Genomic DNA, 26,874 nt, shown 5'->3' on the forward strand with positions numbered 1-26,874 from the left:
CTAGATGAGCCCTCTATTTATAGGATTAGAGAGGGACTAATAAGCAATAATAAATTACATACAGATCCCTAAGCTATAGCTATTTACAACTAACATATATCATTTTTATTTTATACATATACACACACATACATATCTATATATGTAAGCTAGTTGAATCTAATTTATTTAATGAACATAATAAGCCTATTTATGCACATAGGTTACAATATATTTCTCCAGTTATAACTCTATAATTCTAGGGATTAGCTAATCTGATATACATACATGACAATAGCAATCCCATTCCAACTCATATACTCCAACAATGTATATACACACATCTCTATACGCACATGTATACATATCTATATATATGCATGTGAATTTCATGAGGCATGCATGTTGTCAGGTGCCTCGTGCCTCACAGTTCGCACCTAGGCTTGAGAGGGACTGTTGCGCCTTGCATCTTAAGTAACTTCGGTTTAGGTTGGATATTGTGGTTAGTCATGGAGATGGTAGAACATATGCTTTAGAAAGACTGAATGATTTTTCATTAGCTGGGAATATGGTGCATAAATCAACGATTAATCAGCAGCATTGTGTTTTGATTAGAAGGTAAAATGACACGTGAGTTATCATAGATAACTCTATCTGATCGGTGCATTCGTAGATGGAGAAAATAAGTTATTTATTTGTCATAGAAAATTTAGAGACTGCTGACGATCAAAAAGGGGCCTGGTGCTTGTTTTTATCTGTTCCCATTATCAACATAGAGATAATTTGATACTGCCAATGAATTACTTAATTCTGTACCTAGGCTAGGTATATTTTAATTTCATTTCGTTCATAAAGCCTAGGTTGTACTTGATCTCCAGATGCTTGTTAATATTTTCAAGTTTTGCATCCCAAAATAATCGATAACATCACGGATTCTAATTTAAGGTTGACAGAAAGTTAAGTTGGTAATATATTCATTTCATTTGTGTCTGACAGGCACTCACATGTTACCAGTTGCTTGGTGGAGTTGTCCGGCGGAAAAATATTTGTGCATACCTTGTCACCTTGGTTAGCATCTTTTTTTTGTTTGGTTATGAGACATCTATATTAACTTTAACTAATCTTTAATTTTACGGTGCAATTTACAGACTCCACATGATTTAATAATAGCTTGTGTAAATATCTTTCTTTACCGGACTTCATATATCCTTCATAATAAAAAAACATTCCAGGGCTCTTTCGATTATTGTTGAGACTAATGATCCGAACATGATTACATATAGAATATCCTAGTCTGTCAATTGGTTTACCAACAAAAGCGCGTTTTGCTTTTGGTTGAGCTGAAGGAATATATTGTGGCCCTGCGAATCTTAAATGGTTTCCCCACCTTGCTGATGTGTCTTGTTCTTCTTTCTTGCATGTCACCTAACAAAAAATATCAGGAGATTCCAAAGATTCTTGATTAGGTACTAACAGATTTAGGAATTCTGCTGTATTTCTTATTCATTCTTGACAGAGAAGCATACAATATAAATACACAAGACAAAGAGAAAGAAAAGGAAACTATTCTATGAATCCCTGATTTTATGGGATTGCCTACAATCACTAATATTATGGGATTATAATCGTATCCCATTACACCTACATTAAATACATAATCATTTACATTTTCCCACACTCCCCCTCAAGCTGGTGAGTGGGAGTTTCCTATTCCTAGCTTGGATAAAATTCTCTTGAACATCGGTCTACTTAGTCCTTTGGTGAAAACATCTGCTAGTTGTCCATGAGTAGGCACAAATGGAGTACAGATTAAGCCACTGTCTAGCTTCTCCTTGACAAAATGTCTGTCAATTTCAACATGCTTTGTTCGATCATACTGAACTGGATTGTGAGCTATGTTTATTGCTGACTTATTGTCACAATAGAGCTTCATTGGTCTCTCCCAATTGATCCTTAGATCTTTTAGGATAATTTTTAGCCACAATAATTCACATATACCATGTGCCATCGCCCGAAATTCGGCTTCAGCACATTACATGCTACCACGCTTTTCTTCTTGCTTCTTCGTGTCACAAGATTTCCTCCGATAAAAGTGCAATACCCTGTTATCGATCTACTGTCAACTGATGAGGTAGCATGGTTTGCATCGGTATATGCTTCAAGAGTTACACAATTATTTCTTTCAAACAAGATTTCATTCCCCTGTGCTCCTTTGACATATTGTAAAATCCGGTTTGCGTTTTGTAAATGGGTTTCCTTTGGGTTATGCATGGACTGACTGACCATGCTTATAGCATAAGCTATGTCAGGTTTGGTATGAGACAAATATATAAGTTTCCCCACAAGCCATTGATACATTTTTTTGTTCACAATTGCATCTTCTTCTGCATTTCCCAGTCTATGATTCGGGTCTATAGGAGTACTAGCAGGTTTGCACGCACCTTGACCTGTTTCCATGAGCAAGTCTATAACATACTTTTGTTGGGATATAAAAATTCCCTTTCTTGAATGAGCAACTTCAATTCCAAGGAAATACTTCAGTCTTCCTAATGTCTTGATCTCAAAATCTTTGGCTAGACATAGGCTCAGGGCTTGTTGCTCTTCTTTATCATCTCTTGTTACAATGATATCATCCACATAAACCAGTAGCATTGTTATTTTTCTTGTTTTCGAGTGCTTGATGAACAGAGTGTGATCCCCTTGATTTTGTTTATATCCCAAAATTAACATAGCCCCGGTAAATCTCCTAAACGATGCTCGAGGAGATTGTTTTCCGTATAGTGTCTTTTTTTAACTTACAGATTGTATTGGGTTTTGTTCCTTTTCCATAACCAGGTGGAACATCCATATAGATACCTCATCAAGTTCATGCAAGAATGCATTTTTTTACATCAAATTGATGCAAATCCCAATCAAGATTAGCAACTAGGGATAGAATTACCCTTACTGTATTCATTTTTGCAACAGGTGCGAATGTCTCAAAGTAATCAATGCCAAAAGTCTGCTTCTATCCCTTGGCTACCAGTCTTGCTTTATACCTCTCAATTGACCGATCCACATTATATTTCACTGTATAAACCCATTTACATCCTACTGGCCTTTTTCCTTCCGGCAATTTAACCAACTCCCAAGTTTTTTTTCATTTCAAGTGCTTCCATTTCCACACTCATGGCTTTCTTCCAATTTTTATTAGATAATGCCTCAGATAAATTTGTAAGAATGGAAATGGAGTTGAGGTTGACAAGAAATGCTTTGTAGGTGGGAGAGAATTCTTGGAAAGAGGTGTAGTGTGATAAGGGATACAATGGTCTTTTTGTGCATTCTCTTGTTCCCTTTCTAACGGCAGTAGGCAGAGATTGGTCACTTGTTTGAGATTAGTTACGCTTTGCAAGGGTGTAGAGTTAGAAATTGTTACCTTGTTTGAAGGACCAGTATCAGATTCATGTTCTTCTTTTATCTTGAGTATATATACCAGGTTCTTCCTAAACCGAGTGGATTTCGGATTCTAGAATAGGTTCACGATCTGGTGGAATTGTTTCAGAGTTATGAGTAATAGGAGTACTTGAGGAGTGTTCAGGCTCGGGGATAGGAGTTGAGTGAGATTGGGATGGAATAGGCTCACGAGCTGGTGAAACTATTTCGGGATCATGGATAACAGGAGTATTTGGGGAGTGCTCAGGGATAGAATTGGAAGCTAATATAAATAAGTCAAGTAAAAGATCTTCCAAGCCACCCTTATCTTCCTTTTGATCCTCCCCCTGAAGATAAGGTTGGGTGAAGTAGGGACTGTTTTTGCTAAAAGTTACATCCCTTGACACAAAAACTTTATAGATGGGGGGTGGTAACATTTGTACCCTTTTGGGTTGAGGAATATCCCAAAAAAACACACTTTAGAGCCTGAGGACCAAGTTTGTTTCTGTCTTGGCTATGGACGTGAACAAATAAAATACATCCAAAATTACGGGGTACAAGATTGTTGGAAGTGGACACATTTGGATAAAAGGAAGAAAGTACATCCATAGGACTTTTGAGTCCTAGAAATCGGGTATGGAGTCTATTTTTAAGATTAGTTGTTGTGAGCACTGCTTCTCCCCAAATATGTTTTGGAACGTTATTTGAAATAATAATGCTCTGGTTTGATCTAATAAATGCCCATTTTTCCTCTTTGTCACTTCGTTCTTTTGAGGTGTTCTAACACATAAAGATTCTTGAATTATTCCCTCTTTTTGAAATTCAGAGGTGAGTCTGATTGAAAAAGTCTCGAGCATTATCGGATCTTATTTTTTGAACTTCTACTCCAAATTGATTTTTTACCATCGAAATGAAATTAGGGAGGATAGTGCTAACATCAGACTTATGTTTTAATAAGAACACCCAAGTAACCCGTGTACAATCATCAATGAAAGTCACGAACCATCTTGCATCCGACACATTGGAAATATTAGATGGACCCCAAACATCAGTGTGAATAGGATAAAAAGGAGAGTTGCTTCTTTTATCACTGATAGGAAAAGGGGTATGCTTGTGTTTAGCAAGCTCACATACCTCACAATGAAGGCTTTCAACTTCAATTGTCTTAAAGAAATAAGGAAAAATAATTTTAATAATCTTAAATGAGGGATGACTTAAACGACAATGATGAAGTATGATTTTTTCTTTATTGAAAAGAACAGATTCTGATACGAGAGAGTGAGATAATCTGGTACTTTTTGGCATCTCAAGACAATATAGACCATCATTTTCCTTAGCAAGTCCAATCGTCTTTCCTGAATCCTTTACTTGAAGCAAACAATATTCGTCACAAAATACCACTTGACAAGGTAAATCTCGTGCTAGTTTCTGTACGGAAATCAGATTATTTTGGGACGTGAAGAAGATTTTTTAAAAGAATGGATGAGTTGAGTTGGATATCTCCTATACCGGCTACGGTGGTTTGAGTTCCATCAGCAGTGGCAATTTTTTTTTACTTGGACAAGGTGAGTATGTGGAGAAGTGTTTGGAAGAGTGAGTCATATGGTCAGTTGCTCCCAAATCAATGATCCAGGAGTATTTTAGGGTTGAACCTGAGACATTAAATCCAAATGAAAAAGGATGCTCACCTGAATAGGTTAAAGAACAAGTACCTGGGAATGAGTATCAAGTTTTTCCGGAGTGCTGAAAAATGACCTGACCTTTTCCACTTCCTCTTGATTAAGGTTTTGTTGGCTCTTGTTTGACTTCTTCTGGGGTCGGGTCGATTGCGACATGGGCTTGTCCTTTTTCTCTAGCCGTTGCACTTTTCTGCCCCCACTCTTGGCTTGGAGGTTTGCCATGTAACTTCCAACATTTCTTCTTGGTGTAACGTGCCTTTTTGCAATAAGTGCACCATAACCCATCTCGACTTTGAGTTTTGAGTTGATCACCTTTCCCGGATCCAGATTCGTAGTTGGTTCTATTTTCCCTCCTTATCTTGACATTTTCGGCCACCATTGCCGAGCCATTAATTGGAGGGGTCTCAAGCATTAAGGTTCTCCTGCTCTCCTCACTTCTAACGATAGCCACCACTTCATTAAAGCAAGGTACTTCAGATTTTCCAAGGATTTGAATCCTCACTTGATCAAAGTCAGAGTTTAAACCTACAAGAAAGTCATAAACTCTGTCTTGTTGATGAAGTCCTTGAGTATCGCCGCATCTTCAGAGCAATTAGTCTTGATTTCCCTATGATGATCGAGTTCTTGCCGCAATGATTTTAATTGATTGGCATACTCGTTTACTATTTTGCTTCCTTGTTTTGCTGCTATAGTCTTGACTTTTACTTCATAAACCTGAGCTACATCTTTTGCTTTAGAGTACTTTTGCTGAATTGCATCCCAGATCCCTTTGGCATTAGCCATGAACATCATAGTGTCACTTATTTCAGGAATCATAGAACTCCATAACCACGCCATGATCATGGAATCTTCTTCATCCCATGCTTCAAACTTGGGATCTTCTTGTTTGGTCCTGTTCCGGTGACTGATTTTTCCCTTCCCTTTCAGGATGGTTTGAATTAGTTGGGACCATTTGAGATAGTTCTTTCCATCCAATCGGTATGAAGCATGGATGTGCTATAAATCTCCTGGTTGAGAAACATGGGTTATGGCAGATTTAGATTTAGGTTCTGTCATTCTTTCGGTGTTGGGTTAGGAATTGTTGGCAACGAAGGCCACAAAAAAGGAATCAAAGGAAAGAGGCAATGAAGGCCTATGAAATTTTCAAAGAAGGTTTATGAAGGCTAAAAAGGCTTCCCAAGCTTCGATAGCTCTGATACCATAACATATTTAGGAATTCTGCTGTGTTTCTTACTCATTCTTCACAGAGAAGCATAAAATATAAATACACAAGGCAAAGGGAAAGAAAAGGAAACTATTCTATGAATCCCTGATTTTATGGGATTGCCTACAATCACTAATATTATGGGATTATATACATAATCATTTACATTTTTACATTTTCCCATAGTGCAATTGGAGTAGAAACCAGTTTCATTGTTTCTAATGATTCTAGAATATATACATATGGAATAGAGTCATGGTTCTCGGATTTAAGGATAGCCGTTATCTTGTCATAGTATGTTTCCCTTGATGGACATGGAGAGGTGGGTTTGGATGTAATATCACGAATGTTTATATCCATACAAATATTATTGGGTATGAATACTTAAATATGCTATTATCTTGTGCTAATTAAGTTATCCTTTGAATCAAGATTATAGTCAATTATTGATTGGAACCAAGTTAATGATAATTTGATTACTGAGAATCAGGTAAACGTGTAACTGTACATATACATATGGGTATGCACATGATTGTGAGTGCATAGAGCAGACATATGCATAGTCAATCAACCATGTCATAAGATGCAATATGAGTAAGTAGAATTTGGAGGCCCAAGGATGTCAATAGCAAGAAAGCATGAAAGTCAGAATTGCTAGAATAGCTGATTTAGTTAGTTACCATGCAGAGTTGTTGATCAGTGGATCATAGCCAAATATTTTACGACTAAAAATGACTTTTCAGTCAAGCCAAATATCACCAAAGAGGGGGATTTGCAAGTTGAAAGTTAGGAAAGGCAAGGGTATTTTATCCTAGAATTGAACACCTCAACTCGAAATGTGCATGGAGTATGCACGCCTCAGAGCAGGTGGTTGGGAGCTCTCTTCCTCCCGTTCTTTATGAAATAGCCTTGGAATAATCAATAATATAAGATCAAACCCTAAACATTCTAGAGCCACTCTGGAAACTCAGAATTTAAGCATATTCAGAGTGAATTTGAAGCCATAGCAAGCAATCTTAAGATTTCTTTGCATTCTAAGCTTTGGAAATCAGTATTCACATTTCTTTCCTCGTGCCAAGTCCTTAAACTAGTCATAGAATGTGTTTTCATGAATTTTCCAACTATCGACCGAACAATGAGTGTTCAAAGGCTCTTGATTCTATTCCTCTGAACCTTGAGTGCACTCTTGATCTTGAGTCTTATATATCAATAGCCCTTAGAAAAGGTGTTAGAAAATGCACCATCGAGTATCCTATGTCTAACTCTGTCTTTTTTTAGATTTTTTCTCCATCTTTCTCTTGTTTTATCTCATTAATCATGTGGAAATTCCAATCTATGCATGCACCTTTCTAGTCCCTGAATTGAAGGTAACAGTTTTGTAGGAAGTGAATGCTACTAAGAGGAAGAGGACATGGGTAAAGTAGCTTGTTGTCTTGGAAAGAAGTTGGTTGGATGTAAATGGGTATTCACAGTCAAGTGCAATTTGGATGGAACGCTCTAAAGATACAAGGCAAGAATGGTAGCAAAATGTTTCACTTAGACTTATGGTTTGGAGTACATTGATGCAATTTCTCTGGTGGCAAAACTCAATACTGTAAGGTCCTATTGTCTGATGCAGTAAGCCTAGTTTGGCTGCTACACCAACTAGATGTGAAGAATGATTTCTTGGATAGAAAAGTTAAAGTTGAAGCATTTATGGAAGCTCCTCGAAGCTTTGAGACTGAATTTGGATCCCAAGTTTGCCTATTGAGAAATGCACTTTTATGGGTTGAAGCAATGACCTTGAGCTTAGATCGGAAGATTTAAAAGTTCAGTGAAACAAGGATATTTTCAAGGGTGACTAATCAGACCTTATTCTTTAAAAGGAAGAAAGTGGGAAGATGATTGCATTACTGGTATATGTCAATGGCAGCATCGTCAAAGAAATAGACAACTTGAAGCAAGTCTAGCCAGAATATTTGAGATAAAAAAGGGGATTATTTAAGTATTTCTAGGGAATGGAAGTTGCAAGATCAAAGAAGGGGATCATAGTAAGCCAGCATAAATATATTCTTAACCTGTTTTCTAGTAGGAGCATGACAGTTTGTAAGCTAACTGACATGCCTATAAGACAGTTTGTAAGCTAACTGACATGCCTATAGACCCTAATCAAAGATTGGTTGGGAAGTTAATCTACTTGTCTCATACAAGGCCATATATTGTTCCTGCCAGTTTAATCAACCAAGTTATGCACTCTCCTAAGAAGGTTCATATAAATGCAGCTTCCCATATCCTAAGATATTTCAAGGGATTTGTTGGAAAAGGAATATTCTTTCATACTTCTTCTAGATGGGGAGGTCCTGGTAGAAGATCTATAAGTGGATACCGGTAATTTGTATGGAGAAATCAAGTGATATGGCATAGTAAAAAGCAAAATGTAGTGTCTCACAGCAGTGCTGAAGCAATTGCGGATGGAATATGTGAGGCAATTCAACTGAAATGAGTATTAGAGGAGGTACAACTACCATTAGATGGACTCATGAAATTATTTTGTAACAAGGCTACCATAAGTGTTGCAAATAACCCCATGCATCATGACAGGACTAAAGGAGTATAAATTAATCGTTCTTCATCTAAGAAAAGCTAGAGAATGGAGTGATATGCATGTCATATGTTCCAATCATGCTACAAGTAGCTGATATCCTTACAAAAGGAATGTACAAGCAAGCTTTGATGTTTTCATCAACATGCTGAGTCTTATGAATATATATATATATATATATATATATATATATGCCCCTACATGGGGGTTGTGCTGGTTTAGATATAATTAGATCAAACCAAACGAACCGCTATATTCCCACCTGGGAGATGTATGCTGACTTTTCCTCTCTCTCAAGAGGTAGATAGGTTGTTTTTGAGAAGACCTTCACCTTGTTGGTTTACATATGATTACAGTTGTAAAGTAGATCAACATAAATTAGTAAAATATTCTTTAAATAAATCATTTTATTTTAATTGATCGATAATATATAATTTAATAAAATGTTTTTAAGGTATTTTTTTATCATTTTTAAAATTAATTACAGATAAATTTTATTTTTTATATTATTTTTCTTATATCACTGCATATTTTATTTTATTTATTTATAACTTGTACTAGATCATGTTATTTGTAATTTTATCAGGTTTGCTATTAATTTGTATATCTACTTTTACCAGGAGTAATCCCACTGTGGAACTTAAACAACTGCCTTTACCATAATTTCTTATACATATCTGCGCCACATATATGAAAAGTGTTGATGTGGCAATAAGCAATTGTATAAGCAATCCCTAATGTGGATGCTCAAGAAGAGAAACAATCTCTGACATTTTTTATTCACAATCCCTGATTGAGGTGATGTTTTTCTGAGAAATCTGATTCTGTATGGACATCTGGTATGGAAGTTACGTGAAACCTGCAGATATGTCTTTGGTAGACTATTAAGTAACTTGCAGCCATCATTCTTGGATTTGAGTGTCATTGGCAGACTGTTTGCAATTCTGGATTTTGGCAGTTACCTGAGAAGGTTATCAGAGAGAAGTTGCCACTGGAAGACATTTAGTATATGTAGCTACCTACTTCTCATTCTTGCGAAATCATATTTATCTGATTTCTATATTGTTTAATGCACCGAAGATAACCGTTGCTTAAATTCTTTCCAAATTGGTTATACTTTCATTTAGATGTCAATACTTGAGTAGATATTATCGAGATACAACATCAAAAACTTTGGTGAATTCAAAATTTGAGCTTCTCTATGCTATTTGTTTCCGTGTTCTTTCTTAAACCAATAATCAGAAATGTCATATTAATTTCTGAAAACAGTTAACAGAGACGGATAATTTTTTTACTGCAGGACTCATGGCGTGAACTAGCACATTGTTTTACCAATGAAAGAGTGCTATTCTCATTAAATGCTAGTCACCAGGTATGGTTGAAGAAATGATGTCCTGACAAAGGGCTTATATACTTCCTCGAGCCTAAATAATGGTACCAATGATGCTTACCAACTCCTTGTATCATTTACCTGTATAATTGCAGCGTTCCCTGGCTCAGACCCTTGTTCTTTCAGCTTCTGGCATAAGAGACTCAGTGGAAGCAAATAAGTAAGTATACTCTTATTTTGTTTTTAATATTATCTTGTTCAATCCTCACCCAACGATCCCAAGAGTTTGGTTCTCAGACTAGAAATTTAACCCATGTCTTCTGATATTTGGTTTTAACTTTTGAAAGGTACATAAGGGATCTCACAAGTCATATGACTATTTATCTTAATGATATATGTGGAAAGAAAGATATCAAGAGTCTTTCTCAAAAACCAGATGTTATTCTCGTGGTAAGAGAAAATATCAATAAATGTAGTCTTCTAAAAAACTCTAAAGTCTCCATAAAGAACTTGTTTTTTAAAATTCATGGATGTTTCTGTAGGTTACTTGCTTATTGGAGCGACTTCGAGGGGCTTCCAGTGCTTCTGAACCACGGACACAGAAGGCAGTATATGAGATGGGATTTTCTGTGATGCAGTCAATTCTTAAACTTATTGAGGTTTACAAGGATGAGGTATTAGTTGTATTAATATGTTTATTCTGCTTTTGTAACTGTTTTTCTCTTACTTGATTTTGGAAGGACTGGTTCTCCAAAATCAAGTAATGGACACGGGTGTTACTTATTGCAGCTTCCTTTAAATATTTTATGTCTTTATCATGGACAATTTTTCATTTGCATAAGGTGACATGTGTGCCCAATATTCTTGCGGTTGTCTCAAATTTTACGTGAATATATAATTTTTTTATGACTGGAGTGAGTTAAGGATCAAGGTATCGTTTGTTGGGAGGATTAGTTTCATCAATATATTGCAAGATTAATGTTTTTGAAGACAGTAAGCAACTTTGTAAGGGGTTGGGATGTAAGATAAATTGATGCTGATAATTAGGTATTGATGGCTTCTTAGTAGGATTAGTCTTGTGCTAGTATTTGTTAGAAATGGATGCTAGAACAGGGGACAAAGCCCTATGCAGCCTAGGCTATGCTAGCCATGGTCGCATAGGGCTATTTGGATTGGATAGTGGCCTTTCGTTACACCTTTTACGACTGGGGCAAGGGATTGCACGACCTGACCATCACGTTGGACAGATCACGTAGGGCATCAGGGGCATTCAGTACAATTTTGGCGAGGGTGGATATGTAACTTGGAGGTCCCATACGCAGATTTGCGCAGACCTCTAGGGACCCCTCTTGGCTGATTTCTTTGGCAGTTTTTGGGCTTTTACACCCCCTTTTGGCCCCTCTCCCCCCTTGCTCTAATTTGCCATATATAAGCCATTTTGTTACAAATTTTTGTCTAGTGTTCTTAGAAGAAAAATTATGTGTTCTTCCAAGCTAGAGAGAAGGATAGGAGAGCTTACTCCATTTGGCTTTCTACTAGTTTTGTTGATCAATCTCCATTGTAAGTTGCTTTGTACCCCCTTTCGTATATTAGTACAAGTGATATTTTTTACCTAGTGAGCTTCCACTACCTCATGGTAGTGGAACCACGTTAAATCTCGTGTCTGGTTACTTGCTTTACTACTTTAGCTTGCTTATGGTTATATTGCCCTGGATCTAGCTTGTTGTTGGTATATTATGCTTGGATAGCCATTTACTTGGTTTGTTTTGGAAGATATGAACCCTTGGTATTAACTGCCTGTTGGAAACATATGATGCAAGGATACAGGTATTGGGGTACAGGCCACAGGATACATTGATACTGGATCTAGGGATTCCAAAAAGTTCGGGATACAGGAGTGCATATACAAATTCTAAGAAAAACCAATAAAAGTAGAAAGTTATTTTAATATTCTTACATTTTATATGCAAGATAGAAACTAAAATCCAAGTCTTTTTGTGCTTTTATGACTTCTTGTGTCATCTCAGTTTTTCTTGCTCGAAGTCATATTCTTAATCCGAAAGAAGTTCCCAGGATAGTTCTCCCTCCAAGAGTTGCTCTCTCCCTTGTTTTTGCCTTTTATTTGGAGGCCCAAATAAGAAAACATCAGATGGCTAGGCCACAGTTGCTGAAATGCTCTTTGCTAACTCTCTAGTGTGCCCTTACTAAAGTTTGTCTTTTCCTCGGGTATGTTCTTTCAAAAAGATTTACAAGATCAGCACTGAATGATGTAGTAGTCAGCCAATACATACTCTTACGAAGTTCAGCATCCATTTTTACTTCAAAACAACTTAATTCAACTCAAATCTTTAGACAAACACCACCTATCCACCCAGACACAGATGTCTGCAACTTAAATAGGGCTCAAAATACTGAGATAGAAGCTGATATACTCTAATAACAAGTTTTTATTGATATTGTGACTAGTGAAAAACTCTAATAAATTAGAGTTATCTATGAACAAGTAAAACATTAGTTTATCTTCTTTCATTGATCTGTAGTACTTTTGCAGTTTGGTTTATGTTTCTTCTGCTAAATTTACTTCCTCTCACTAGTAGGGATCGTAGATTTTATGACTTGATGACGAGTAAGGCGTTAATTTGAATACAATAATCGTTTATATCGAGCCTATATTTCATTGCTGTAAACTGTTACATGTGCTGATTCTTGGATATTTCTAGTCTGCAGTTGTCTATCTGTTACTTAAGCTTGTTGTTGACTGGGTGGAGGGGCAAATCATATACCTAGAGCCTCATGAGACTGCATTGGTTATTGACTTCTGTATGCATCTGCTTCAGCTTTACTCTTCCCACAACATTGGCAAGGTATCAACTTTATCATCAGTGCCTCATAATTTAGTCTTGTTGACAAGAGCAATGTAGCATCACATAAACCTGAAATGCTTTTAACAAAAGAATGTCATTGCCAGTGTTGAAAGTAATTATTAGATATAGGAGCCAAAATATTTCCTTAAGACACATAATACTTCATTTGTCTTTTTGTTTTTAACTTTGTATCACTGCCTATATTTCTCCAGATATCTGTAAGCGTTTCAAGCAGTTTACTGAGTGAAGCAAATGATGAAAAATACAAGGATTTACGTGCTCTACTGCAGCTGCTTCAAAAACTATGCACAAAAGATATGGTACATTATTCTACATTGCCTGGCCAAGCTATTTTCTGATGGATAAGATTTTACATGAACATTCAAAGAACATTGAAATTTTCAGGTTGATGTTTCATCAGCTACTAGTGAAGATCAGCAAACAAGCATTTCTCAGGTATATGGCTATATTCACATTCTATATATATTGTATGTATGAAGTTTCCCAATTTGGGAGGACATTTTGCCTGTTGTGCTGTATTTTAGAACATTATATCTTATGCTTATATGCATGCTTACAGTAGTGCCACTGTTTCCCAAATGTTATTAAATGTAAATACCCTCTTATCATGGTATTATTACAATTATTGATGTAACTGTCACATCGAGAAAGAAATACAGACTTGTTTCAAGTTGATTCAGGTTACCATATGACTCACAATTAGAGACAGGTCATGATTCTTTTGTCTCTTGTGCCCGAATCAAGACTTTGTGATATGGAGCTGGAAGTAAAGCAGTGATAGATTGACTAATTTGACAGCAGCAGTAGGTTGCAACGAAGGTCCTTTTTTGGTAGTTGATTACTTTTCTTAGTGCTAAGTCAGCTTGATTTTCTTGTTATGGATGAAAGAACTTGCATGAATACTAAGAGATTATGTACAGGAAATTTCTTGATTAGATTTCTTAGATTATTTACTTAAATAGTTGCAGATGAGGGAGACCTTTTGTTCATATAGGTTATATAGGAGTGTTTATATCCTAAAGAGCAATGTAATACGGGCACCTCTTAAGCTACGTGCATTCTAGTTACAAGGAGCTTCTAAGTTATTGTACAAAATATTGAAGAACCCATCTAAATATCAGTAGTGTTTCACCTTAGATCAATGGTCCCCGTTTCCATTGAATGTCAATTATGTCTTTCCATGACAGGAAAGACCCGTTTCCCTTGAATGTGGCGTAAAGACAAAAGTAAGTCACATGTCAATGTTATCGAGTTTCACCTTAGATCGATGGTCCCTGTATACGACTCTTTTGAGTTCCGCTACAACACCCTAAAATGATCCTAGTGCATACTCGTTCTCTAGATGAGTTTCACCCAAAAAGCCAATGGTCCCCGTATACAACTCTATGGGCACTGCCGCAAGACCCCCAATGCTCCCCGTATATGACTCCATGAGTACCACCACAAGACCCTAACATTAACTCGGTTCATGCTCATTTAGGTTCAAATGTGAGAACATTAAAACTTCTCACTTACCAACAACAAGTGACCCTTACACACATGGATTCAAAGTGACACAATCACCATTTTCGTGATTTAAAACTTAGAAGATTAAATCAATCCCAATGACATGTATTTTTAAGTAATTATGCAAACATATGGATAAATTGTCCAAGTAACAATGAACAATCAAAGTTGGGTAAAATCCCAAATAATGGTGCAACATATGCAATTTAATATTCAAATGTAATCATCGAACAATCAAAGTTGGTAAACTCCCAAAACTCAATTAAACAATGTTCAATTAATCAAAGTCAACAACTTATAAGACAAGTTTCAATACTAAGAAACGAGTTAGGGTTGAACGTCAAAGGTTTTCATATGTTTCCTATTGCTTCACAAAACACAATAGCACATCTATTTATACAAGTGATGGAGAATCCTTTCCATATCTTTCTGAAATAACTATGGAAAGGATAGGAACAATCTTTTAAATTAAAGAATACTTGAAATTAGGAATAACTCCCTAATTTACTTGATCCACAAGATCTTTCATATGATTAAGGAAATCTCCAGAGAATCTTCACTCCTCCCGCAAGTTAGGTATGGAGGTCGATCATATCCAACTTGTTTATCATCTTCGAGAACACAGATGGTACGAATCATAAACTATTTTGAAAAACATAAGACTTCTCCAATAGCTCTAGAACGTGAGAGTGCCTTCCTCGTAGAACACTTGTCAGGTGGTGCAGGAACCAGCAGTTGCCAACTGGTAGTCTATTAGACACATGGTTGGCCCAGCCTCAGTCCATATGGATGACCCGAGACAATGGGCACCCTAATTATAGGTAATGTAATTGTGTAAAAAAATAAAATAGAAGTTATAAATATAAAAAACTCTGTAGATGCCAGTCTTATTTATATTTCCTACAATTACTCATCATGATACCTCATGAGAAATACTCATTTTCCCGCTCACCTTGATCTAAATTAGGCGACTGCAAAGTAATGCCTACATCCAACTCAACTTGGTTATTGGGCTGTTCAGTTGAACTGTTAGCATGTATTTCCGCTTCATTAAATAACATCCCAGTGTCATTATCCCGTACGTCTTTTACTGGACACCTGTGATTTTCATCATACTAAAAACAAAACCACTAACTTTCTTGTCTGCGTGCAGGTTATATATGTTGGGGTTCACATTGTTAGCCCTCTGATTACAATAGATATGCTGAAGTATCCTAAGCTTTGTTATGATGTAAGCTTGCTACTTTGTAAATGGATAAGTAGCTTGATTCTTATTTCAAGGTCTAACACCTTTCTTATATCCTTTTTTGGAATAGCACTTTGCTCTGTTGTCGCATATGCTGGAGGTGTATCCCGAAATGATTCCCAAACTAAACCATGAAGCCTTCGGTCATATTTCAGGAACTCTTGATTTCGGTCTCCATCACCAGGTAAATAATGTTCATTTAAATCGATGAAAACTATGCACATTTAACCTTAAGGGCCAGCAAATAAAGGCTAGGCTTGGGGCTCCTCTCATAGGTCGCCAGCTCGAGTCTCCTCAAGGCCACTAGGAATTTTCCTGGTGGTTATCTGCGAGCCCCATAGGATTAGTTGAGGTGCGCGCAAGATGGCCTAGACACCCATGGTTACCAAAAAAACTGTGCATAGTTGTTCATTTGCAAGTGATATTTATGCTGCGAATGAACTAAGGGGAGGTTCTGAATGATAGACTTGAGACTTATTTTATGGTGCCTTTTTGGCTGATATCCTGTAGGATGAAGAAATTGTTGGCATGTGCCTCAGTTCTCTGAGAGCTCTTGCATTCTACCACTACAAGGAAAGAGCTGGTGGTAGAGATGGGTTAGGTCCACATGCTACAAGCTATAAGGATGCTAATGGAAATTTTCAAGATGGTATTCTTAGTAGATTTTTGCGATCGCTGCTGCAACTAATCCTCTTTGAGGATTACAGGTAAGAAGCAACATTGTGGTGTCAATTTATCGTATTAAATATTTACAACATAGCATGTTCTGAAGAGCAGAGGTAAAGCTAACAGCATCAACCATGCATCCCTGATTTTTGGTGATTTCTGTAGAAACAAGACCTTTGAGGGCTTTCCTTCTCATACTAATGATAAAGTCTTAATTTTTCATTGTTGCAGCACGGATCTTGTAGGAGCTGCAGCTGATGCTCTTTTTCCATTAATCCTCTGTGACCATGGTCTTTACCAGGTATCTATCTACCATTTGTAATTTCAAAGTAAACTTACCTTCTTTGTTTTAACCATGGGTGTTCGGGTCAGCTTGCACGCACCTCGACTAATCCCATGGGACCTTGAAGATAACAGCCAGGAAAATCCCCAATGGCACTGAGGTGACTCAAACTGGCGACCTATGGGGAGGAGCACCAAGGCCTAGCATTTATTTGCCAATTAAGCGGGCCCTCAAGGTTACTTTTTAGGAGCCACGTCCATTGGCCGGAAGGCCTAAAGTTTGTCTGGTCCATGTAGATGTGGCACTTTGCATGGACCTGTTGGGACTAGTTAAATTAAAGGTGTTGAATACCATAATCATCTTAAAAATGGTAAAAGAACACTTGTCATCATTTTGGATTTGTCTAAAAGTGAAGAAACTAGGAACGACATGAATTGGCTCTAACTTCTTGGTGATAATTCATACAGAGATTAGGTAATGAATTGGTCGAAAGGCAACCAAATTCAATATTCAAAGCAAGGATGGCTAGCGCATTGCACTCACTAACAACCTCAGACGATCTCTCTCCATCAGCTGACCGCTCAAACATGAGAAAATTCAGAAAGAATCTAAACCGATTCCTGGTTGATGTTCGTGGCTTTCTTCGAACAATTTGATGATAGCTCATAGGGAATGAAGTTTTAACTCCCCATAGTTCTCTCCCCACCAATGGCAGTCAACCCAAGTCCTTTCAGACTATAGGTTCTCGTGGGAAATGCCAGAAAAACGCATACCAGATGGATCGTGCTCAAATTTCACATTTTTTAGTTGGCTTTTCTTATGTACAGCCTACAAGTGCCATTTTGCCTAATAGTATCGAGTTGTTACAACTTTTAGGTTGTGAGCTTAAGCTTCTTTTGAGATGTTAGTGTGCGAGTTTGTTGATCGTTTAAAAGAACAAAACGAAGTCATCAAATGTGGGATTGAAAAAGTTTTGAAGGCAAGTTAGAAGTGTTCATTAGACATTTATTTTAGGGTATTAGTTGCAAGCAAAATGAATTTGCTTCCCACATCTTTGGTTGTATTTTTGTTTTGGTGATTGAAATATTGAAAACTAGAAATGGAACTCAAATGATAATATCAAGTCTTTAGTTTTAAATAAATGATTGTTGTCACTGAAACCAAGTACAATTAAGGGAATATTGATATGGTGCATATTTTGTTGTTTTTTGGTGCTTAAAGATTTGATGACAAATTTGGAACCATTTTTTTTAAGTATATAATATTTATGTACGGTAAATAGAACAAATAAACTCACACGCCCTCCTCACATTTTCGTTACAGAAGTTTGCAAACTTGGGTCGCGTTTAGACCAATGTTTACTAGTAATTGTTTTACTACATTATTAGTAATTTAATTATAAATTTGTAGTAAATGCTAATATGCAGTGAAGTGCAATTAGTAATTGAAAATCGTATAATACGGTATAAAACAAGCCCATGTCGCAAACTGTAACACAAAATGGGTTATGCGGTTTGTGCGATATTCCAAGGTGTTATGGGACTCTTATGTAACAAATTGAATGATTTGAAGAAATTTTATTGAACAATGATACTTGGGCTTAAAAACATAACATTCAATATGTAACCATAAGAGTGGTGCCTAATTGGTTTGAACTTGGCTCCAAAGATCAAAAGTACCAGGAGACCTCACGTTCAAATCCAAGAAGAAATTAAAAATCCCCTTATGGCCACGAAGGTTCAAATGCGGTGACTCCGGACTATTTGCAAAGCAGATGGTCACCCTAGGATTAGTCAGCTCACATAGGGGATTGGATATCCAGGTTAATAAAAAGAAAACATTCAATATGTTCTATTTGGAAGGAGATATGGAAGCAATAAGATATATGTTGATCTAACATCTATCTACTTAAAAAAAATATCATCGTAACCCATGCATAAACAATCTCATAACATTTTCGTTATGAATTTCGAGAGACCGTTTAACTCTTTACCAAATGGGTTGAAACCCTTAAAAGATTCATTACCAAATACCACTACGACCAAAAGCTTACTAAATAAATTTCATAAAAACGCAACGTACTTGGTATCATATCTAGTTCTAATAGATGTTTTTAAGTTGTTGATTGAATCAGTCAACCATTCAGCTTCGAGGTTCCGAATTCAATTACGACAACCCGATTTTGTGGATATTCACAAACCGTCATAGCTCTCAAATCGAGCTCGAGCCTACATTTAAGTAGACTCATCAAACTACAGAATTGAGTTTGCAACCCTAACTTGGAATTAAAAGAGTAACAAGAAAAGGAAGTTTTCAACATAATGAGACGATAGAACTACTTGTAACAATCAATTAGATGGTAATTAAAACCCACACGAACCGCTGCGCGGTCTTTCTTGCTTACGACTTACTTGTGAAGGACACTCTTCTTGGGAATCCTCGATTTCTTCAGCTCACGTTGCTGCGAGAAAAAGATTACAATAAGCAATTTTAAAAGACGATGCCAGAAATCAAAACAGAAAAATTACCTTTTGCTTTTCTAAGGCCTCGAAATCTGTTCTCTCTTTCCACTTGCTCTTACGCAGTTTTATTGGGCGATTTCCGACGTATTTTCCTAACCATGAAACAAACCAACAACGACATGCCAAAGAAAAAGTCAAGAAACCCGAGCAGAATGCAGAACATCAAATATTTCAGAATTAAGTAGACAAAGGGATGAAAAAAGTTACCATTCATTTCTTTAAGAGCAGCAGCCAGATCAGTGGGGTTCGCAAAACTCACGAATCCGTATCCCCTGGTCTTCCCGGTCCGCTTGTCTCTGACCACCTGATACCGTCACATGAAACACATTATAAACATAGACTTCTGACCACAAATAGAATAAACAGCAAATCCCTTGGGGTCTGGGGTTAGGATCTATACAGACCCCGCCTCCCCATAGATAGAGGGATTGTTTCCGTGAAAACCCCAGTTTGTAAAACAAAATTACAAGAAACAAGTGAGAGGGCGTGCAAACAAGCAACAGATACAGTAAAAAGGAAAATTCAACAGAGACGATGTGAGGAAATAGGTAAAACACAGAGCGAAATATTGGCAAGTAGCAAACAGGTCATACAAGTAGACACAATAGTAAGAAATGTTCGCACTCAACCACTAATGCCAAGGATACGATTATACACCTGTTCGTGTGATCAGGCTTTATTTTTTTTACTTATTGCCTGCGCTCCTGGGTAACTAACAAGTCGCTACTTCCAAAATTCTACTAAAACTTACGCATGATCCTTGCTTTCGGAGAGAGATTCCATTTGCAAATAAATAGTCTACGACTATCAATCTCCACAGTAGATCTTAATAACATATTACGGCTGCAAATGAGCAAATCCAACACTCTACTTGTTCAAGGAAGGGCAAAATATTTGTAATCTAGAAGTTCTTTGTCGTATCAAGCAAAGACAAACACCAAATCAACCAAGTTATATTCACACGACGAGTAAAACATTATTATGTTAGTTTTGCAATGACGAGGTATGTTGTATTTGTAAGTCTTTTTATTTTCCTGCTGCCCAATAGCAACATGCTAGATGTATGTATGTGTATCTATATGTACACATATAAGTAAATAAACATATAAAGCACACTCTTCATGATCTACTCATTGTCTCAGCATGAAAATTGGACTATGCTCCCCATCAAAATATGAAATCACCACAGGGTAATTGGCCCAACGGCACCGGAAGAGCCCAGCGGCACCGGTCTCAAAGGTTCAAATCTCACCAAATGTGAGTAGTGTGTGTAAGTTTTGAGGTACATAATTATATATACTTCAAAAATAAACGATATGAAAATTTATTTTATTCATTTAGTGTCTAGGATCAAAAGTCCTAACTTGACAGTAGGCTATGCAGATTTGTCAAGTGACATTATCAAGCAATATCATCAGTAGGAGGGGGCAATAAGATCCAAACCAAATGCAAACAAAGAGCATACTGTGAGAGACATCCCTCCTGAATTTCATCCTTTGCATGTTTTTGACTGAGAAAGATATAATACCACTTTAAAAATGTAGGAAAAGAAGACAAAGTATAGCCTGCAAGAGTGCAAGTAATTAGCAAATATTTGAACTCTCATTGACACTTCCCAATTGACTTTTGTAAGAACAAGTGCGCGTTGACCTATTTTTACAGAAATGTACAGAATATCACAATATTTCAACTACAAATAATAGTACCTTTACTTTTTAGATAGTAGCAAAACTATTGCTTGGGACCACCTAATGTCCATATTCCAAAGAAGAAGATAACTTAATCCAGTACAACTTCAATAATTTGACTACAACAGCCTTTGCAGATATCATATTATCCCCTTGAGCAGTAAGAAGAAAACAGAAGGGTATAAGCTAGATACATTCGAATATAATAATCAAGGTGAAAGAGATTCAGACCAACATCTTTTGAACTAATAATACATAGCCAAATGTGATAGGTGACTGACAACCATGTAAGAGAATCCTACCTTACATAATGGAAATATGGCAGTGCTCCATGACTTCAAACAAACATCTGAAGAGGACATGCAAATAGCTCATGTATACCAAATAACAACTTATCATATTGTCTAAAGTTAAACAAAGAGACTTACCCTGGCCATGTTAAAGGAAGGAAATCGTGAAAATGCTTTCGATAGAACATCATCATTCACCTCGTTCCCAAGATCACCACAAAATAGACGAAAATCATCTGCAACACATTATGATCATCAAAAACAGCCTTACTAGAGCCACAAAGGGATGACAGCAAATCTATGAATACAATCCATACTTCCAATATGCAAAAGACCATAAGCTTGATGATAATTATTTATTTAATTACTGTAGTACTATTAACCAAATGCCATTTATTATGACTTGTCTAGTACCTTTTGTGTAACAGACTTAATTTTGAAGCTATAATACCATTGGGATTTTCTAATAAGCATCAAAATAAGTTCTATTTGACAAATAGATTGTCACACCTTGTTCCTCGACCATAATTTGTAAACGTGGTAGTGCATTTATGAAGAAAAAAATTCACACAGTAGTTCCAATACCTCCTCCCCCTACCACCTCCCACACCCACTCCCAAAAACCTACTACACAGCCAGCACCAGAACTACAGCATTAAACTTATGGCCAAGAACATACCTTGGTGGCCTCCTATTCTTGCTAAGCTCATAACATCATTATATCCTCCATTGTCAAGTTTATGAACTTTATACTATTATGTTCATTCGGCAGCAAGTCCACAATGTTAAGAACCAATACTTATCATTTAGTACACCCCCCAATCAAGCATCCTTCTTTTTTCTTAGGTCATTCCACATTGGATGTCAAGTTTTAATAGATGTGAACACTTCGGTCTCAAATTTCTAGCATAGTACTAGTAACAGTGATATACATTTGAAAACCATAACAAAGGTGAAAACTGAAATAGATATGATAAGACATCTATAGATAAGCACATTTATATTGAAACCCCTAAAATACAACACAAAAAGAGCATCTAAGGTGTAATGGTCAGAGTACCATTTGTTGCAATAGCAGATTGCTCTGCACAACGAACTGAGACAGTATCAGAGCATCCAAGATGGATCTACCACTGACCCAGATTTTGAAATTACTGAATGGTTGCAAGATAATGTACCTTGTTTTGTTTGGTTTTCACTTATGAATTTTTTTAAAAATGATAAATGATTATTCAAAAGATGTGTTATAGTTGTCAGTTTAAAATAGAGGTGACAAGATAAGTGATTATACTTTCTGGCCACTCGGCCAAAGTAGGATCCTCCCAAGCTTGACCTGCTGCTTTGCGAGGTACGGCTTTCTTTTTCGTTTCTGCTTTGTGCTCTGTTTCACTGCTTGCAAGTGCAGCCTTTACACTTTTCAGAGCTTCAGGTGTAATTGTCTGGGCATCCCTTTGGAATAGTTGCTGTGCCTGCTAACAAACAACACATCCTCGCTCATCATAATGTACCAATAAGTTGCTGTCAGCTACCATACAAAATTATCCAGGTGCATAGTGCATAGCAGTTTTCAATGTCGTGCCCTGTCGCTTAAGACGGCAATCAAGAACCTGGTGCATGCCATAAGCCCTAGATACAAAGCTTTAGAGCATTTGGCATAGCACAAACAGCACATGTAACCAATAGAGTACACCAACAAGATGATTATAAAACAAAAACCAATAAGATTAGCTTCTTTTCGCTTCTATCAACAATGGGTTATACATCCAATGTTCTCTTATACTATATCCTCTTGGTGCCTCTTACAGTTAGTGCCCACACAGTCACCCCTACGTTGAGCTCAGCTATGAGAAAGTAAGGCACTTTGTTGCTTCGATTTGGTGTTAACCATGAACACAATGCAGTAAGTTGATGTTCCCTCCAATGATTAGATTTTGATTCTTTTGGACGGATTAATAAAGCCTAAGAAGTTGACATATATGGATCTGTTGCGAGCTTAACATACCAACTCTTTTCTAATTTTTGACTTTCCTCTTTATGAAGGTGGTGAACCCACAAAAAGAAATAGATCGTCACAGAACCAAAAAAAAAAGTTTTCATACTCTAATAAAATTCAACAGAAAAGAAGCAGCAGGATAATAATCTTCTAATTGTCACTCTAAAAGGGTAAATATTATGACTGAATATAATTTACTTTCATTCTTCCAACATTTGAACTTACTTGACTTTGGAAAATGTTTCATGATGGGAAGGCGTCATTATCATGGCTCACTTATACGTTGGCACGATATTGTGTAATTGTGCTATGACTACCATGCTGGCGTATTGTCCTGGGGTCCGGAAAAGAGATCCACACCCTTGAATTAACACATAGCTAAATAAACATATGTGACTATTGACATGACGTCTAAATAACCGTAAAGACAATAATACATGAACTTGTTGGCCAATACCAATATTTCTAACATCAAGTAATGATTATTTAAAGGAACAAAAATAAACTAGGATCGACAACTTACTAAAAAAGAAAATGTTAGCATACTTCACACAAACCACAATGCAAAGTGTTCAATTTTTTTGTTTTTGCAACAAAGTGATACATGAAAAGCATAGCTTCATAAGTTCTGGTCGCTGATTATTTATATCAACCTTCCATAACACAGATTTCTTTAATCCTCCGCCATGTGGCCATCTACTTCAACAACTGTTGGTTGAATATGATTTCCTGTTTTCTGCTTCGGCTGTAACTTTCAGTTGATTGGTCAAAAAACTACCTTTAACCTAACTCAACAACTTGATTTCCGAGAATAAAGGTACGATTGAACTGTAAACAAGTTTCTGCCAGTTCCTATTCGTATCACCGCTACAATAAGAGCAGATATTATATAAGCAAATGTATATAACAACACTGATACATATCATTTAGACATGAACATTTATGATCTTCCATTAAGAAAGCTTCACCAATGAGAGGCTATAAAAATGTTCAAGTTCATCACTGAAACATAATATATTCATAAATTAAACTTCATACATATACAAATAGCGATAAAAACTCTCTAAATTGACTCTGAAAGCAAATAAAAAGACAGAATCAATAATGCAGATTAACGGGTGGTTGATGATGAATTACCTGCTGGTATTGAGGCAGGTACACACCTGGGACGGAAGCGGGGGTAGGATAAACGGAAGGAACAACAACTGGCACATTGACAGGAGGAGCAGGGAATGAAACCGGCGCCTCCGCAGTCGGTGGTCGTGCTGGTGTAGCAGACGGAAATGTCGTGGGGATTGGTTGCTGAAGGTGGAAGGGCATGGGAAAGTAAGAAGGAGGGTTGGAGTAGGTGAATTGAGATGAAGATACCGTTGATGATGATGATGATTGATTTGTATTCATCGCCGACATCCGGCGTTATAATTCTCCGGAATTCCGTTCACCGGCAGATTTCCACCGTAGAAATTCAAGGACCTTGTATTTTGTTTCTCAACCAATACCAAGAAGCATCCAGAAGATGAAAAGATGATCACCGCCGGAAGATGGTGCCACGTCATATCCTTTTAAAGGTTCCTTCCTTACAGAATACGACGCCGTAGCGCTGCTTTCTTAGTTTTTGAAAGGCATAATTGTAATACATCTTCATCATCGGTGTCACACATAACCCGTCATATGCCCTGCCGTGTAAACAAATCGAACGTTCAGCAAATTGTTTGTAAATTGTTTGGATGAAAGTTTGTTTATTTAATAAATGAACGAACATAAACAAGAATCTCGTTCGTTTATTTATGTTCGTGTTCATTCATATTCGTTCGTTTATATATTAAATTTAATATATAATTTTTTATTTATTTAGTTTGAAAAAATTCAAATAATAGTTATTTAAGTTTTAACCTTCTAGAATTTATTTAAATTTTATCATCATTTTATCTTATTTAAAATTTTTACTTTTTCACTTTTCAAATAATGATGGTTGGTCAATGGTGATTGTTTTATATATGTTTAAACTATGGATAATTGGTGTGTGATATTTAATTGAATGACAAGTAACGATGTCCGTTTATTTATTTTCGTTTAACCCGTTCGTTCAACATGTTAACGAACGGACACGAACAGAAAGATTTCCGTTCGTTTACTATTCGACCGCTACTTCGATACGTTAAAAATGAGGCAGAACTTTGCATGGATTCATGTCTTCCATGGATTAATTTCAATGGTCCATAAAAAACACCAACCAATTTCCAAACCACCATCTTTCTCTGTCTCTCTGCCATATCCAACAAATCACCCATGCTCTTCCCGACGTACGGCGGAGCAATATGGAAGACACCATACCCAAACCACCGGCTTCCTCCACTTCCGCCACCACCCTCCAGCCCTCTCCTTCCCACCTCCTTCAAATCAACCTCATCTCCGCCGAAGACCTCCCCCGTATCTCCAAATCCATGAAAACCTACGCCGTCGCCTGGTTGAACCCTAACCGGAAACTCACCACCCAAGTCGATCCTAAAGGCCATGTCAATCCTTATTGGAATGAAAAACTATCCTTCCGACTCGACGAGGAGCAACTCTATTCGGAAAACTCGTTTCTCACTGTCGAGATTTACACGGTGTCGTGGTTCCGGGATATATTAGCTGGAATCGTGAAAATTCCGTTGATCGATTTGATCTCGCCGAGTATGGAGAGAAACCGTTTTGTAACCCTTCAGGTTCGCCGCCCCACCGGTGAACCTCATGGGATACTTAACATGGGGTTCTGTTTGGGCGAATCAACGGATAAGAACCTTCCATCGCGTGAAAATGGCGGAGAGAATGAAGAAGAGGAGGATGACGAAGAGGCTAAAGAAAGAAAGATCCAAATCCAAGAGAAGATACAACTATGGCGGTCTCGTACTGTGGAGGACCTCGATGACGATGACGATGACGATGACGAAGACGATGGTTCGATGGTGAATCCCGCAGGTTCGATTGTGTATGGTTCGGAGGTTTGTTCAGACGTTGGACCATCGGCGTCGGTTGTGGCGGCAGAGCTGGCGAAAGAACATCGACGGCCGGTGATGCAGCGACCAGTGCCGTCGATGTCGGTGGCAATGCCGCCACGGGAAGAAAATCGTTCAAATGTAGACGGTGATGACTTAGCGAGTTCGATATTAGAGGAGTTGACGATGGAAGAAGCGGTGGCGAGAGGGTGGATGGATGGATTTCCGTCGAAAAGAAGGGAGGTAACTCGCCGGAAGCATAATCGGCGGCATTCCGACGGTGATGGGGCTTTTACGTGTTTTGGGACAGTGTACGGTATTGAGGTCAAAATTGTATGTGGAAATAGGCAAATTAATGATAGCCCTAGAAAGGGTCATAACAAGAATCGCCGGACGTCCGCCGACGCCAAACCCCATGCAAAGCCTTGACCATTTTTGTTGTTGACTTCCTTTATGTTTTTACTTTGACTTTTTTAATGATGACTTTATATTTTCTTTAATTTTTAATAAAACTTAAGGGGTGTAAAATGTAAATATTCATATACATGCACCAGCATATTCGGCATTTATTCAGTTAGGGCACCTTCAGTGTTGGGTAACCATGGGTTTTGTACACATTTCTTGCAAATTCTC

General features: G+C 37.2%; 3 protein-coding genes across 7 annotated transcripts in view; 2 read left to right on the top strand and 1 right to left on the bottom strand.

Moving 5' to 3' along the window:
- LOC112523439 (exportin-4-like) overlaps positions 1-18,016 on the top strand; it is a 49,582-nt gene extending 31,566 nt beyond the window's left edge. Inside the window, exons 21-34 of one of the 4 annotated variants that reach the window (XR_003070265.1) lie at positions 976-1,047; positions 10,155-10,226; positions 10,340-10,404; positions 10,532-10,634; positions 10,727-10,858; positions 12,905-13,048; positions 13,261-13,368; positions 13,454-13,504; positions 15,729-15,806; positions 15,892-16,005; positions 16,332-16,528; positions 16,719-16,788; positions 16,860-17,140; positions 17,238-17,481. Coding sequence is in view for 3 of the 4 variants with exons in the window: in XM_025133035.1 (XP_024988803.1) it covers positions 976-1,047; positions 10,155-10,226; positions 10,340-10,404; positions 10,532-10,634; positions 10,727-10,858; positions 12,905-13,048; positions 13,261-13,368; positions 13,454-13,504; positions 15,729-15,806; positions 15,892-16,005; positions 16,332-16,528; positions 16,719-16,788; positions 17,238-17,426 (1,395 nt within the window). In the remaining variant the exon portion in view is untranslated. Of the gene's footprint in view, positions 1-975; positions 1,048-10,154; positions 10,227-10,339; positions 10,405-10,531; positions 10,635-10,726; positions 10,859-12,904; positions 13,049-13,260; positions 13,369-13,453; positions 13,505-13,778; positions 15,807-15,891; positions 16,006-16,331; positions 16,529-16,718; positions 16,789-16,859; positions 17,141-17,237 lie in introns of those variants that run through there. The other 3 variants (XM_025133035.1, XM_025133036.1, XM_025133037.1) reach the window with 3 other exon arrangements.
- An 879-nt stretch (positions 18,017-18,895) lies between these two features.
- On the bottom strand, positions 18,896-24,816 carry LOC112522359 (RNA-binding protein 42-like). 2 transcript variants are annotated; one of them, XM_025131447.1, is made up of 6 exons: positions 24,401-24,816; positions 22,562-22,739; positions 21,409-21,506; positions 19,500-19,596; positions 19,299-19,384; positions 18,896-19,231 (listed from the first exon to the last, which is right to left on the bottom strand). In XM_025131447.1, exons 1-6 carry the CDS (start codon positions 24,671-24,673, stop codon positions 19,178-19,180), a joined length of 786 nt encoding a protein of 261 aa, XP_024987215.1. In that variant the 5' UTR covers positions 24,674-24,816; the 3' UTR covers positions 18,896-19,177. The 2 variants fall into 2 exon arrangements, with proteins under 2 accessions (XP_024987215.1, XP_024987214.1); XM_025131446.1 differs by having other exon boundaries at positions 22,562-22,742.
- A 740-nt stretch (positions 24,817-25,556) lies between these two features.
- LOC112523646 lies at positions 25,557-26,798 on the top strand. Its single transcript, XM_025133326.1, has one exon. The coding sequence runs from the start codon at positions 25,582-25,584 to the stop codon at positions 26,668-26,670; it is 1,089 nt and encodes a 362-aa protein (XP_024989094.1). The 5' UTR covers positions 25,557-25,581; the 3' UTR covers positions 26,671-26,798.
- The last annotated feature ends 76 nt before the right edge of the window (positions 26,799-26,874 follow it).

The sequence above is a fragment of the Cynara cardunculus genome, assembly GCF_001531365.2.
Source record: "Cynara cardunculus var. scolymus isolate 2C chromosome LG 12, CcrdV1, whole genome shotgun sequence".
Lineage (NCBI taxonomy): Eukaryota > Viridiplantae > Streptophyta > Magnoliopsida > Asterales > Asteraceae > Cynara > Cynara cardunculus.